The following is a 12,949-nucleotide window of genomic DNA, read 5'->3' on the forward strand; positions in this document are numbered from 1 at the left end:
TATATATATATATATATATATATATATGCACCCTATACACACTTTAACATAACCCCTACTGTCTCAGTGATCAAGTATAGCTGCATCCAGCAAATTCCGCTCCGACTGATGCAAAAAGCTTCAGACGTTACATTAGTATTATTTCGGATAAATTGTCAATGTTTAGGCCAAGCAGTGTCACGCTATTGCACTGTTGACGGGTAGCGCAACACAATCATAGGTGTAATCGAAAATAGAATTTTCCGGTCGTTACGTAAGGCCAGCATCTCCACGCGAACCGCGACTTCTGCGATAGCATTTCATATTACGAACGTTATTCTTGAAGAGGTCCTCATTGTCCTTTCGCTGTCAGACAGTACACATTGTTCATACGAGCTCATCTGTTCCACATACGAGGGTACTCGCAGATTAAGCTTATAAAAACAAAACGCGCTACGAAATACGATCACATGCAAAGCAAAAAAAAATCAGGCACGCGCGAGAAAGTATCGCGAACAAACAGCGAACGTCATAACCTTAATTTCTAGTTTATATGCTGTTCGAATGAAAAAAAAAATTGGAATTAGGCCTGTCGTAGAAAACAATTAGCCAATGTTCGTCCCCACTGTTTTCTTACCTTGGCTAACTCGCTTTCGAAAGCGAATATTTCTTCGGCGAGGATGTTCACAGTGCCAGCCTTCAGCTTCGGTTTGATGAGGCGCAGAGCAGTTCGTATCAAAGCCTTGTAAGCTCGCACGCTTTTTCTGTAAGTCTCATTGTTCGGTTGAATGAGCTCGTTTCGTCCAATTAGTGAGAAGCTGATTTGGTCGAGCTAGGAAAAAAAAACATAGCAAACGCAAGTTTTCGCCGAGTTGTCAGAGAAGAGGTGTCACCACTGCTACGCTCCCTGTGATACCGATGACTGATGATGCCGAGTAGTGGCGCTGAGAGAGCGTAATATCAAATTTTGGAATTTGGTAGCCCACGCCGAAGTATATAGAAACACTCTACCATCGACTAAGACACAAGGGGCCTCTCACCAGTCTCCATTGGGCTTTTTTTTTTTTTTTTTTGCTTGCGCTCCTGACAACTGTATTTTTATGCAACTCCCGTCCCATAAACTGCGACTTTACCTTCGATCAAGACACGCACGATTCTTACGGCGGTAGTTGCCTTGTGATTGAATACTCCCGCGGCGAAGTATTTAGACACACTCTACCATCCACTACGACATAAAGGGCCCCTCCCCGGTCTCCATTGGGCATTTCGATTACGCACTAGAAGTTCTTGGGAGATTTTTTTTTTTTAACAGCGAAACAGTTAATAAGACTAAAAGCGCTCAAAAACGTAGTATAAACGTTTTCACGGTTTTCTGGAAAAAATGTTATAATTACTAGCCACGATTCGTAAATTAATATACGTGCAATAATCTGATCAGTCAGAAGCTTAATTAGTAAAATTTTTTTCATTAGTCGATTAGGCGTTTTCATTTCCCATGCAAGTAATGTCCGGCTATCCAACTAATCAAGCTCAAGCAGTAGAATTGTGTTATCTGCCACCCGGTGAGCTTTAAAAAATTAAGTTTAGTGTCTTAAAACAACGCGTGTTATATTTACAGCGTGTCTGGGGATACCCTTATGTGGAGCGATGTACGTGTCGCCTCATCGTCCCATGTTTATAAAGCGAGCTTACCTTGATGATGTTGCGCGAAAGGTCCTTCATGTCTCTTGCCACGTAGAAGTTGAAGAGGGGTGTGATTCCAGTCGTCAGCAGCACCGTTTTGTAGTCGTCGAATGGCTTCCTCTTCTGCTCACCGACGAGAGGCCACTCCGCAAAGCCCATTTCTGCTAGGAGTGCTCTAAACTCTTTTAAACTTCTCCGGTCAGGGCGATCTGTTACGCAGCATCGTTACGGACTGTCAGTCACATTAACACCCTGCGCTATGCGCGCGTAGTTCGTAACCTTTAACAAACCGCATTCGCGAAGTTTTTTCGATCATAAGCACTGCTTCTCGTCAACAGGCGCCAGGGCTTTGTACGACACTGCATTCGGTGCGGACACTTCTAATAACGAACTGATCATAGCACGACGGCTATTAATATTATAACCGCCGTATTCAAGAACGGTCCCCTACTCGGCATTACATCTCGATTCAAAAGTGGGTAGCACCGCCATCTCCAGACTGAAAGGGCCACGGTGCGTCAGAGCCACTCAGCTGGAGCGATAGTATAGGGTCAAGTCGAAACGTCCCAACCCCAGTGTAGGGTACCAAACCGGAGACTAACATCTGATTAACTTATCTGCATTTTCTCCTCATCTCTCTCTCTCTCTCTCTCTCTCTCTCTCTCTCTCTCTCTCTCTCTCTCTCACGCGCGCGCGTTCCAACAGCCGTGCCGGAGCACACACAGACTAGCGAGTGAAGGAAAGAGCCTTGGCTCACTTCGGCATGCTGCGATTTCACCGTCAGTAAATTCACGACTCATCTTCAGGCGCATGTATCCAACCCCTGGCCTGGCTGGGCACCGGCATGTTACAACGTCGAAGAGCATGTGTTCCTCGCAAGCCGCGCGTGGCCATGGACAGGGCTTCACTGGGTTCTTCGGGCCAAAGCCAACGTGTGCGATTGTTCCAAATATCGCGCCACTTGCGTGGCCTGTCTACCCGGAGCGTGGTTTAGTTGCGCACTCAAACTAACGCATCGCCTCGTGACAAGCGGTGGTTCCTCGGAGCTAACTTCTTTTCAATACATGCCCCAAAGCGTTTACTCGCACGTGCCGGAGTAAACGGGCTTTCCCAAGCAAGTTTTTGTCATAGGAGGGTTAGAAGTCACCGAACCAAACTTTATTAATGCCACAATGCATTTCCATCGTCGTGGGTGCATCGTCGTGGAAGCGCAGCAGGGGGCGGCAGAAAGTTAGGTGGGCGGATGACATTAAGAAGTTTGCAGGGACAACATGGCCACAATTAGTACATGACCGGGGTAGTTGGAGAAGTATGGGAGAGGCGTGCAGTATGCAGTGGGCGTAACCAGGATGATGATGATGATGATGATGATGATGATGGTGGTGATGATGATGATGATGATGATGATGATGATGATGATGATGATGATGATGATGATGATGATGATTATGTATTTCCATCTCAATGTGATTGGCTCTGTTCGACTCAGTGATGTCGAGAAAGGGTGCGGAGTGAAGGCCCGTATGTTAACATGGGGCTGAACGCTGGCAGCTAAATTAAACGTTGCAGTCATCGCTCCACCTGTGCTGAGCGTGATTTCTGCTTCATGATTACCAGACGGTGAGGTTTACGTTGTTGCGTCACTCACGGTCACGGGTGTCTGTTAACGCACGGTTCTTCGCCACCTGGGTTTCGCTCTTTGTATGAAATCTTCCGCAATTCGTTGGGCTCTAAAAATTATCAGCGTCAACTTTCTTTTGCATTTCTGGAAACGTTTATGAGCTCCTCGTGCGACGGGTCCCAATCCTTCGGCGTGAACCAATCACATCGCTATTTTGTTATAAATTTATTAGCTGAATTGGCAAAAACATTTTGTCTGATGTCTACCTCGTCGTATTACACTATAGGCATCTATCATAAAAACAATTCCGACGAAATGGCTCAAGTATAACGATCAAGATATTGCTCCATAGCAGCCAAGAGGGTCCGTATGACAACGGTAAAAGACAGGGCAGGCCCATGCATGCACCCTCGTAACAGCTTATCTCCGAGTAAACGTAGTAGGATTCAAACCCTGGGGTCCCACCGGCCAAAACACGATATCATTACGAGGCATGCCATGGTAAGGGGCACTCCGAATTAATTTTTACCACCTGAGGTTCTTTAACGAGCACCTATATCTAAGTACACGATTGCATTTTTTCTTTTTTCTTCACTTCGGCACCACACGAATCCAGGCGCCACGGCAGAGATCGATCTCACAACCTCAGCAGCACTACGCCATATCTACCAAGGTACCACAGCGGGTAGAAAACGTAGTAAAAACACTGGAAAATATTTAGCTGCCAGTAGCGACCACGTATATTGAAAGCATTCGGAGTACAGAAACTTACCAGTTGCAACATTATTTGGCAGTCACAACGGTGAGTACGAAGGTAAACGAGCAAGTGCTCGAAGAGACGAAAAAAAAAAAACAAAGACTGTGCGTCACCGTTCCGTACCGTTGGCCAAGCAAGACTTGTAGGCGATGCCAAGTTTTTCTGTGACGGTCTGGTTGAAGCCGCCACGATGCGGTATCTTGTCGAGTATTGCTGCAAGATGATTCACATGCACAGCGTTTCAGCTCTCATACGAAACAGTGACAGATGGATGCGTCACATAAACGCAAGCGAATATTACGTTGATGTGAAAAAACACAGGCAAAAGGGGGGACGAAAGAAAAATACCAGAGTAAATAGCTAATCATTTATTATTATTTGGAACTGCACAGTCTGGCCGCTGCCAGAGTAACAATTTGCGGCCAACTTCCCAAATTCACACGTTCACTGAAGAATCCCGCAGTTTGGATTACTGGGAATATTTTCTCTACTGTAAAAGTGCATTTCAGTCGCAATTTATCGTGCATTTGGCTGACTTTCAAAATTTTGGAGTAATTTCTCATCCTTTATATTTTGATTGTATTTTGCAAACTGACTATTCGTTAATCATTTCAGTCCCCGGAGTATGGCGAATTTTCCTCGTGGCCATGTGTCACGTGTTAACGAATCAACACCGACTAAAAAACAAACACGCATAATTTTTTTTTTTTTCAGAAGTAGAAATGGGAGCTCATTTATATAATATTTTCAGCCCAATGTGGTGCTCTTGCAGGAGTGGCATACGTAGAAAAACAAGCACATGCATACCGAAAACCACGAAATTAAAAAGTGACGTAAATACATATGCGGAAGATGTAACTGGCTAATACAACAAAAGAGAAGTTACAGCTATGCCAAAAATTATCAAGAAAAATTAGCTTCATAACAGCTCCCTATCCTTACGGTGAAACGAGTGGTTCATCATGCTACTTCTGGCTCATATACTTGCGCATTTGAAAGTAGCACAAAACTCCTTCATCTCATCGATTATTTTAGCTATTATTTCTCGCCCAAATATTTCGGGTCGCGTTCGGAATGCACTTTCAGCCACTCTTCGGCTTTCTTTTTCTCCGAGCCTCAGTAAATCGCCGAGATTCCTTAACGTCGCACTCAAAATATTGTCACGTTGTCATGACGGCGTAGGATGGCACACAGTCAAAAGCGTGACTTCAAAACAGTCGGCGATCGCCGAAAATCTGGTCTGCGGATCGGAATCGTCGGCTTTTGTACACTACTCGGCGAACGATCCGCGTAATCGCTGGTGCACGCTTGCTTTCCAGAAAGTACTACACAATTTGTGTTGCCCACAGAATCTCATTACAGAATGTTAGGCGAGAACATACGCAACAGATGAAATTAACAATAACATTTGAGTAAGTGCCAAATCATGCAGGCGCCTCTTACGGTGAGTTACCTTTACGTTGTTAGCGGGTTAAGAGAAGTACTCGGGAAAATGATAAATAAGTACACGTGCCAATATCGAGGTCACTCTCACCGCGCAGGTCCTTGGTGAGCTTTTCGTCCACTTCCTTAAAAGCCCCGTACGTAGATCTGTCGCTCGGAATGCGATGAGCCTTATTCCATCCGCTGCACACGTATTCGTAAAAGTCGTCGCATGGCTCCACTGTTCTGCTCAGGGCCTTCTTTATTAGGTTCGCTGAAAGTCATTCCCGAAAGACAAACGCAGCTGGGCGATCATGCCAAAGGTTGCAGCAAAATCAAAGGCAAGGGTGACAAAGCAGAAGTTTTCCTCCGAAAAGCGAAAAAAAAAACAAGAGAACACCTGCCTGCCTCCATCCCCGGTATAGCCGAACGTAGGAACATTAAGAAATTGGCACTGCAACTTCATCATGCCATATCACTAGTATCTGTGATGTCCCGTAGGCCTTCAATATAGTGACAATAAATAAGTAAAATTATTAGTTAATTGCTTATGCATATTTGAAAATGTTACCAGCTGAATGTAGCTCTTTGTCGTCCAATGTCTACTTGCCCGGTTCGCGATAATATACACTCCGTAATTTTCTCTAAACAGACAATAATGCAGCATTTATTACAAAACAAGCAAATGAGTGAAGTGAAGGTACCAGAAAGGTTCATAATAAAGCCCCGTTAGAGCGGAGGCTAGACGCGCCTGTTGAACGATACTGTCCACTCTTTCTGTCTTTCCGAATGTGCCTGTCCGCCAACCCGCGCTGTCCACGAGACGCTAAGAACTACTAATGCGATTACTATCTATCTATCTATCTATCTATCTATCTATCTATCTATCTATCTATCTATCTATCTATCTATCTATCTATCTATCTATCTATCTATCTATCTATCTATCTATCTATCTATCTATCTATCTATCTATCTATCTATCTATCTATCTATCTATCTATCTATCTATCTATCTATCTATCTATCTATCTATCTATCTATCTATCTATCTATCTATCTATCTATCTATCTATCTATCTATCTATCTATCTATCTATCTATCTATCTATCTATCTATCTATCTATCTATCTATCTATCTATCTATCTATCTATCTATCTATCTATCTATCTATCTATCTATCTATCTATCTATCTATCTATCTATCTATCTATCTATCTATCTATCTATCTATCTATCTATCTATCTATCTATCTATCTATCTATCTATCTATCTATCTATCTATCTATCTATCTATCTATCTATCTATCTATCTATCTATCTATCTATCTATCTATCTATCTATCTATCTATCTATCTATCTATCTATCTATCTATCTATCTATCTATCTATCTATCTATCTATCTATCTATCTATCTATCTATCTATCTATCTATCTATCTATCTATCTATCTATCTATCTATCTATCTATCTATCTATCTATCTATCTATCTATCTATCTATCTATCTATCTATCTATCTATCTATCTATCTATCTATCTATCTATCTATCTATCTATCTATCTATCTATCTATCTATCTATCTATCTATCTATCTATCTATCATCTTTACGCCTCTCTTCAATAAAACTACAGCAGACACCATCGAAGATGATCGCCAATGTCAGCGATAGCTTTCTTGTGCGACCTGCTACATGTCCCCATCCCATCGGCGAATCAGGAAGTCTTATGGGCAGATCAGCAGACACTAAATGGCAATGTCACTGCCAATCACAATGCCAAATGACACCACGACATAGCATATCTTCTTGGAATTGCTAAAGCCAAGTTGAAACTCCGCAGCGAGACCCACTATCCCTAGTATTCTGGCTGCAGCTTCGCTGTAACGCCTGTCCATCAAGCGACCGCGCTCGAGGCGGAGGTGTCTGTTGAGGATGCGGCGCCATCGGCGTAACATAGTTATGGTGCCGTACCCCTTCTGTCACATCGGCGCATCCATTACGAGCGAGTGTCTAAGCATCGGCGCTTATACCAGCATCACATACAAATCACCGAAGTCGTCTGTTCGAGCAAACACCCAGTGCCGCATGTTGTCTACTAGGTCCGACAGCAACTCGCAACAAGTCGTCTGTTCGGGCACATAGCCAGTTTACCCCGTCTTTCTGCTCGGCAAGTCCGCAGCAAGTTCATACCGAGTGGCCCAAGTTGACTGTGTGTGAGCTTGGGCATACAGTCAATGTATGTGTGTGTAATGCGTACCTATGACTGGCACCTCACTTGTAAGGCGCATGTTGTAACAGTATATCTGTGTACAAATGTATTTACAACAAGAACAAAAGAATCGTGCCAGTCTTGCCGAAGTAAATTATTATTTTACTTGGTTCATCACCACCGAGTTACTTGCGCCTCCTCGTCGCTCATGAACATGTCGGCAGTCTTACACTCCAGAATTACATAAACGTTATCATTATATATATATACCGATAATAAGTTTTCCATCCCAAGATTGCACAGGTACCACCACTTTAATGCGAATTACATTAGCGTAGATAATCACCCGCAAATCACACATTCTGCCCGATTGTTTATGTCAAGAACCTTATAGACGATTTTTTTACCTACTAGAAACCTGTTCTAAAATACACGAAAGCATTTAGAAGAGCTGAAGAGCAGCCGCACTGAATGAACAAGAATTTCTTCTTCGCGTTCAGGGTAAAACAATTAGATTGCGCGATTCAATATGTAATCTAAGATTATACTGCGCGTCGACGTTTGTAAAGAAAAGAAAAAAGAAAAACATTTTATCGATTACGTGTGACAGCGTTCTTACCTTTGAGCCTGCATACCTTAGTCCTACAGACGTAGTGCTTTTGAGTGGCTTCTGAAACAGTGTGATAAAAAATTAGTGGCAGCGCTCATCGAGCATAGCGAAAGGATCCAGCATAACGTTCGTTAAATTTCTGGGCCGTTCTGCGCAGACTCCGCGCAACGGCAATTTTAGTGTTGCCTACGATTGTACGTGAGCTTAGAAGCAGGCAGACTCGCCAATAAACATTTCTTATTCTACCTCATGGACTCGAGGCTGGCAGTTCTGAGACCCTCGCTACCTTATGAGCTACAAAAACGGAGAGGAACAAACCTCCAATTTTCTTTTCGTTGTTTATAACCACTGGAAGCCACCAGACACTGAAGTGAAGGAAAGCATGGTGCAAATTAAATGTTCGCTTAATTGAGATGTTGAGAAAAATGCGGAAAAGTAATGAATCTGGGAGAAAGGACAACTTGCCAAGCGTTCAAGAGGAACCCACTTTTCCAGCACTACGCGTTGGGTGATCGACACGAATTAAGTTGGGGCGACAGCGGCTATTCGTCGACTTTCTTCGACATTTGCGCGTGTGTGTGCTAGACTTAGCACTGGTAATGATAGCCACTTCCGTGGCCATAAATGGTGCTGGCTAACACCCTACCAGGGCTATACATCTACCACGCATAAACCGACACCCAAGAAAGTGTGGACGCGGCGACGGCAAAGCCTTCTTGGCCTTCCGTTTTTGTTTGTTTGTTTTTGAACAGCCGAAGGCTGTATAGACACTTTGCAATGTCGTGCTATAGAGGGCACCATAATTGATCACGTGGACGCGACGCCATCTTGGCCATGTGTTTGGGAAAGCCGGACTTGGAGCGAGCGTATACGCCCGCGCATACAGTAGCGAGATTCCGACCCACCCCTAAATGGATGACAGCTGAGAGCTATGACGTCAAGGGTGCTTATTTAGATTAGGCAGTCGAATTAGTTTTAAGCTTCTCTCCTGATAACCGTTGAACTGGCGTGTTCGGGTGCAACCTTCCAAACGGTTCGTCAAAAAGATGGAGGGCGCTTAAGCTTCGCCTTTACGAGTGGAACGCGACAGCCTTCAAAGATCACTGACTGCTTCTCACGCTTCTGGGCCACTGGAGCGTATGCAACCGTAATCTTTACCGGGAAACGCTGTGCGCGAACGCTATGCACGAAGGCGGGCTTTCTGGTAGAAACGCGGCCTCTTGCGTGGGCCACGCTGCGGCGGAGGCGAACACTATCTGGAGATATTGCAAGGAACCAAGCGCGCCACTCCGTGGCCTCCAAGATGCTCACGCGCCGGCGCGCGCGAATGGCGAGCGCCGTGGCCGGTCTGTGAATGGTAGAAACGCTGGAAAAGGAGTTTCTTTGAGTCTTCGCGTAACAGAATTATGTTTTCTCGCATAGTCAAATTACAATCCGACGCTATCACGTCTGTAGGTGTTTTTAAGTCGTACTTTACAATATTTTTACGTATTTTAGCTTGAGAGATTCAATTAGCTCAGTGGTTTCCTTGCGCCACAAGGAGGGCCTGGGTATGGGTGGTTCGAACATCCTTTCGCGGAAACGACGTCCGACGCCAGATTTTCTGTGACACGGGGCCCTTAACGCTGTCGCGTTAAATGATTTGAGCCAACGTGATGCTTCAACCCGAATGCTATGTCCCGCGCCCTACGCGTTGCTTGTTGACAGTGCTTCAAGTGTCACTGTGCTGTGCGATGACAGTATTCAGTGACAGTGACCGACTGTGATTGTGTGTCTATTCTCCTTCCTTTCCTTATCTCTACTTTTTTACCACTTTACCTCCCCCCTCCCCTCTCTCCCCAGCGTAGGGTAGCCAACCGGATCTTTTTCTCTGGTTAACCTCCCTGCCTTTCCCCTTTCCTTTCTCTCTCTCTCTACGCGTTGCTTTCTTCATCTTCGCTGTGCGCAATTATCTAAGCTTTACATCCTGTGTATTCCGTGTTCTCACGCGCACGAAATGCAACGAGCCTTTGCATTTACATTTTTTCCAGAGATATACTCGCACACGTTCTGTAGGAACTGCAGCCGTGGTTCGAGCTGTAGTACCGACACACATCGACTATAATGCAAGAATACAAACTCATTGTGGTGCTACTCGCCTTTGCCTTTTATATTTAACGTCCGTGGGTGTGCAGGACTCTGTGTGGTGTGGATTTCTGGCCCTATGACGTGGTTTTCTTTCATATTTTACTACATATACATGTTTATATTGTTGTTTCTGCTATGCGACATTGTGTAGCCATCACCATTACCGGGTGACTACATCTCTTTCTGTTATTTTCATTTCAATAATACAAAACGGAAGACGAAGACAGCCTTGGCTATGGGCCTGCTGGCCGAAATGTCGGGCACGCGGCTTCTGCAAAGTGCCTATACGCTAATGGGGCAGGGGTGCAGCACCGATTACGTGTCTTATCCACTTATTTATTCATACCGTACTGTCACTACGACTTGCAATGAATGCGATGACATGCGATGAAGGTGCAAAATAGCCTTCATACTCCGCATTTCGAATACCCTGAGCTTTTGTATTTACGCACACCTCTGAGCTACATTGCTGCAGAAGCTACTGTTGCAACCATATCAATGAAACTCCGCGGTTGACACCTCGATAACGTTAGCTTGTATTAGGTTGTCTGTTAAAACGCGATCGAGAAAAATTTCGATGGCAAAGAAACTGGCTTGTGTGCTAGTTTGTTTCTGTTACTCTTTCTTTCTTTATTTCCTTTCTTCTTTTTTTCTTTTTTGTGCCAAAAGTGAACTTAACTTCAATAAGTACCACCAGTCGCATCGTGCCCCACACAGCTACCCTGCCGGTACATTTGGCTGTCTTCTGCACCTACTTTTACAGCACCTGATTTCTTATCTCATTTGGTGTGACTCGCTCGTGTTCGACAATAACTTTTACCTGTGGTATGGTTTCTTCGTAAGCAAAAGTGAAATATAGCTCGCTTAAAAGACAATTTTGCTTAATTTTTTCCTGACGAATGGGCAAAATCAGTACGCAAAGCAGGGACATAACGATGGAGACAGACACAATGTGCTGATCGTTTTCGATAGAGGGCGCTTCTCAGTACAAGTCCCATAATATCCTACCTAGGTAAGATATTAAGCAGTATAGTAGCAAGAGCTTGGTGGCGCAACCCACCGCCCCGTTCCAAAGGGGACGCTCATAATATCCATCCATCCATCCCATCTGCGCAGCCAACGCGTTCGAGCACGCAAGGCAGAATTTCAACGCGAGCTGATCACGTTGGCGAAAGAAGTTTCTGTGCAGTTTGACTGTGTTACGTTATCAAACGTGAATACCTCATGATGGTATTATATTAGAATTCAGAAGACTGTGAAGAGTTTGTGGTTTCGCGCGCTCAATGTTGGATGTTGGCTAACGAAGTCTCGGATACTCGTTAGAGCGAGAGACAGCACGTAGCGTTGGCTCGCCTCTGCTGCCGCTATACGTCGTGCCAGCGTTGTGACATCAAGTGTCCGCGGTGATCGAGTTCTACCTGTTCATGTTTGCCAGCGCGCGCGTGACACTGTGCTTATTAATTTAATTAGTAAGCGAATGTTTACTGCAGCTTTCACGGCCGGTAATACTACGAACCTTGATCCGTGTAGTTGTCTAACACTTCGTTATCGCTATCAATACGTTGCCTTTCGGGCGAAACCGCGAGTGTTCTTTACAGTGCCTTTTTGGACCAGGTATATTATAGAACGTTACTTATCGTAAGTCATTGCGGCTGAAGCAGGACGACGCCAGATATATACATAGCTGCACCTTTTGAAAACGTTCAGTGTAACAGTTCAGTGTTCATTGTAACGTTCGCGCGTGCGCGCTCACGTGTGTGTTTGTGTGTTCTCGCATTTAAAAAATGTGTTCTAGATGGAATCAGCATTGCAAGATACCTCTTGACAGCCATCTATCGCCTAAATGCTGGCATAGGGATCGACGCAAAGATTGGTTGCGAGGTTCTCTAATAGAGTTTCTCTAATAGAGGAAAGCCTGATACACGACACTTATTTAGAATTATTTCCAAGTTCCCAAATAAGTACCGCACCAGTGTGTTCCAGTCATTTTTTTTTTCTACACACGATAGGTGAGTGGAACAACTTACCTATTACTGTTGTTACCCCGTCCAATGTGTCGTTTGCCGCCTTACTCAAGCGACATTTGCACGAAACGCTGTCATGAGGCAGAAGTGTTAACCTGCGCCCAGTGGGCTTCTTATCTCGTATCCGTTTTTTTTTTTTTTCTTGAGGGACACGTGTCGCGCGACTGTTATCAACACTTACGTTCGACTTTTGCATTGCGTTTATAGCCTTCATCGTATTTTTTTCCTTGTAATGCACACCCACTACAATAATGCCCTCAGGGCACCCCACGTAGTGACGTTAAAAAATCAATAAATACTTATAGAGAATACTTTGACAGGTGCGTGAAAAGTGTACTTTGCACGCTTCTCCGAGTATAGCTGGTTGTTTTCATTCACTTTTGGGACGTAATAGGTCTTCTTTTATTGCGAAAGCAATACTGCTCGCACTTTCGGCCCATCGGTGGTCGTGACGCCTCCTTACGCAGCTGCGCGTCACGTGACCGTGTGACGTCACGCCAGACCGAGAGA

At 44.5% G+C, this 12,949-nt stretch overlaps 1 protein-coding gene across 1 annotated transcript in view; it reads right to left on the minus strand.

Moving 5' to 3' along the window:
- LOC126517520 (neprilysin-1-like) overlaps positions 1-12,949 on the minus strand; it is a 65,805-nt gene that overhangs the window by 44,208 nt on the left and 8,648 nt on the right. Inside the window, exons 3-7 of the mRNA XM_050167256.3 lie at positions 8,298-8,348; positions 5,575-5,736; positions 4,164-4,253; positions 1,672-1,871; positions 617-811 (exon numbers count right to left, since the gene is read on the minus strand). Coding sequence (XP_050023213.2) covers positions 617-811; positions 1,672-1,871; positions 4,164-4,253; positions 5,575-5,736; positions 8,298-8,348 — 698 coding nt within the window. The remainder of the gene's footprint in view (positions 1-616; positions 812-1,671; positions 1,872-4,163; positions 4,254-5,574; positions 5,737-8,297; positions 8,349-12,949) is intronic.

Source organism: Dermacentor andersoni, chromosome 11, assembly GCF_023375885.2.
Source record: "Dermacentor andersoni chromosome 11, qqDerAnde1_hic_scaffold, whole genome shotgun sequence".
NCBI lineage: Eukaryota > Metazoa > Arthropoda > Arachnida > Ixodida > Ixodidae > Dermacentor > Dermacentor andersoni.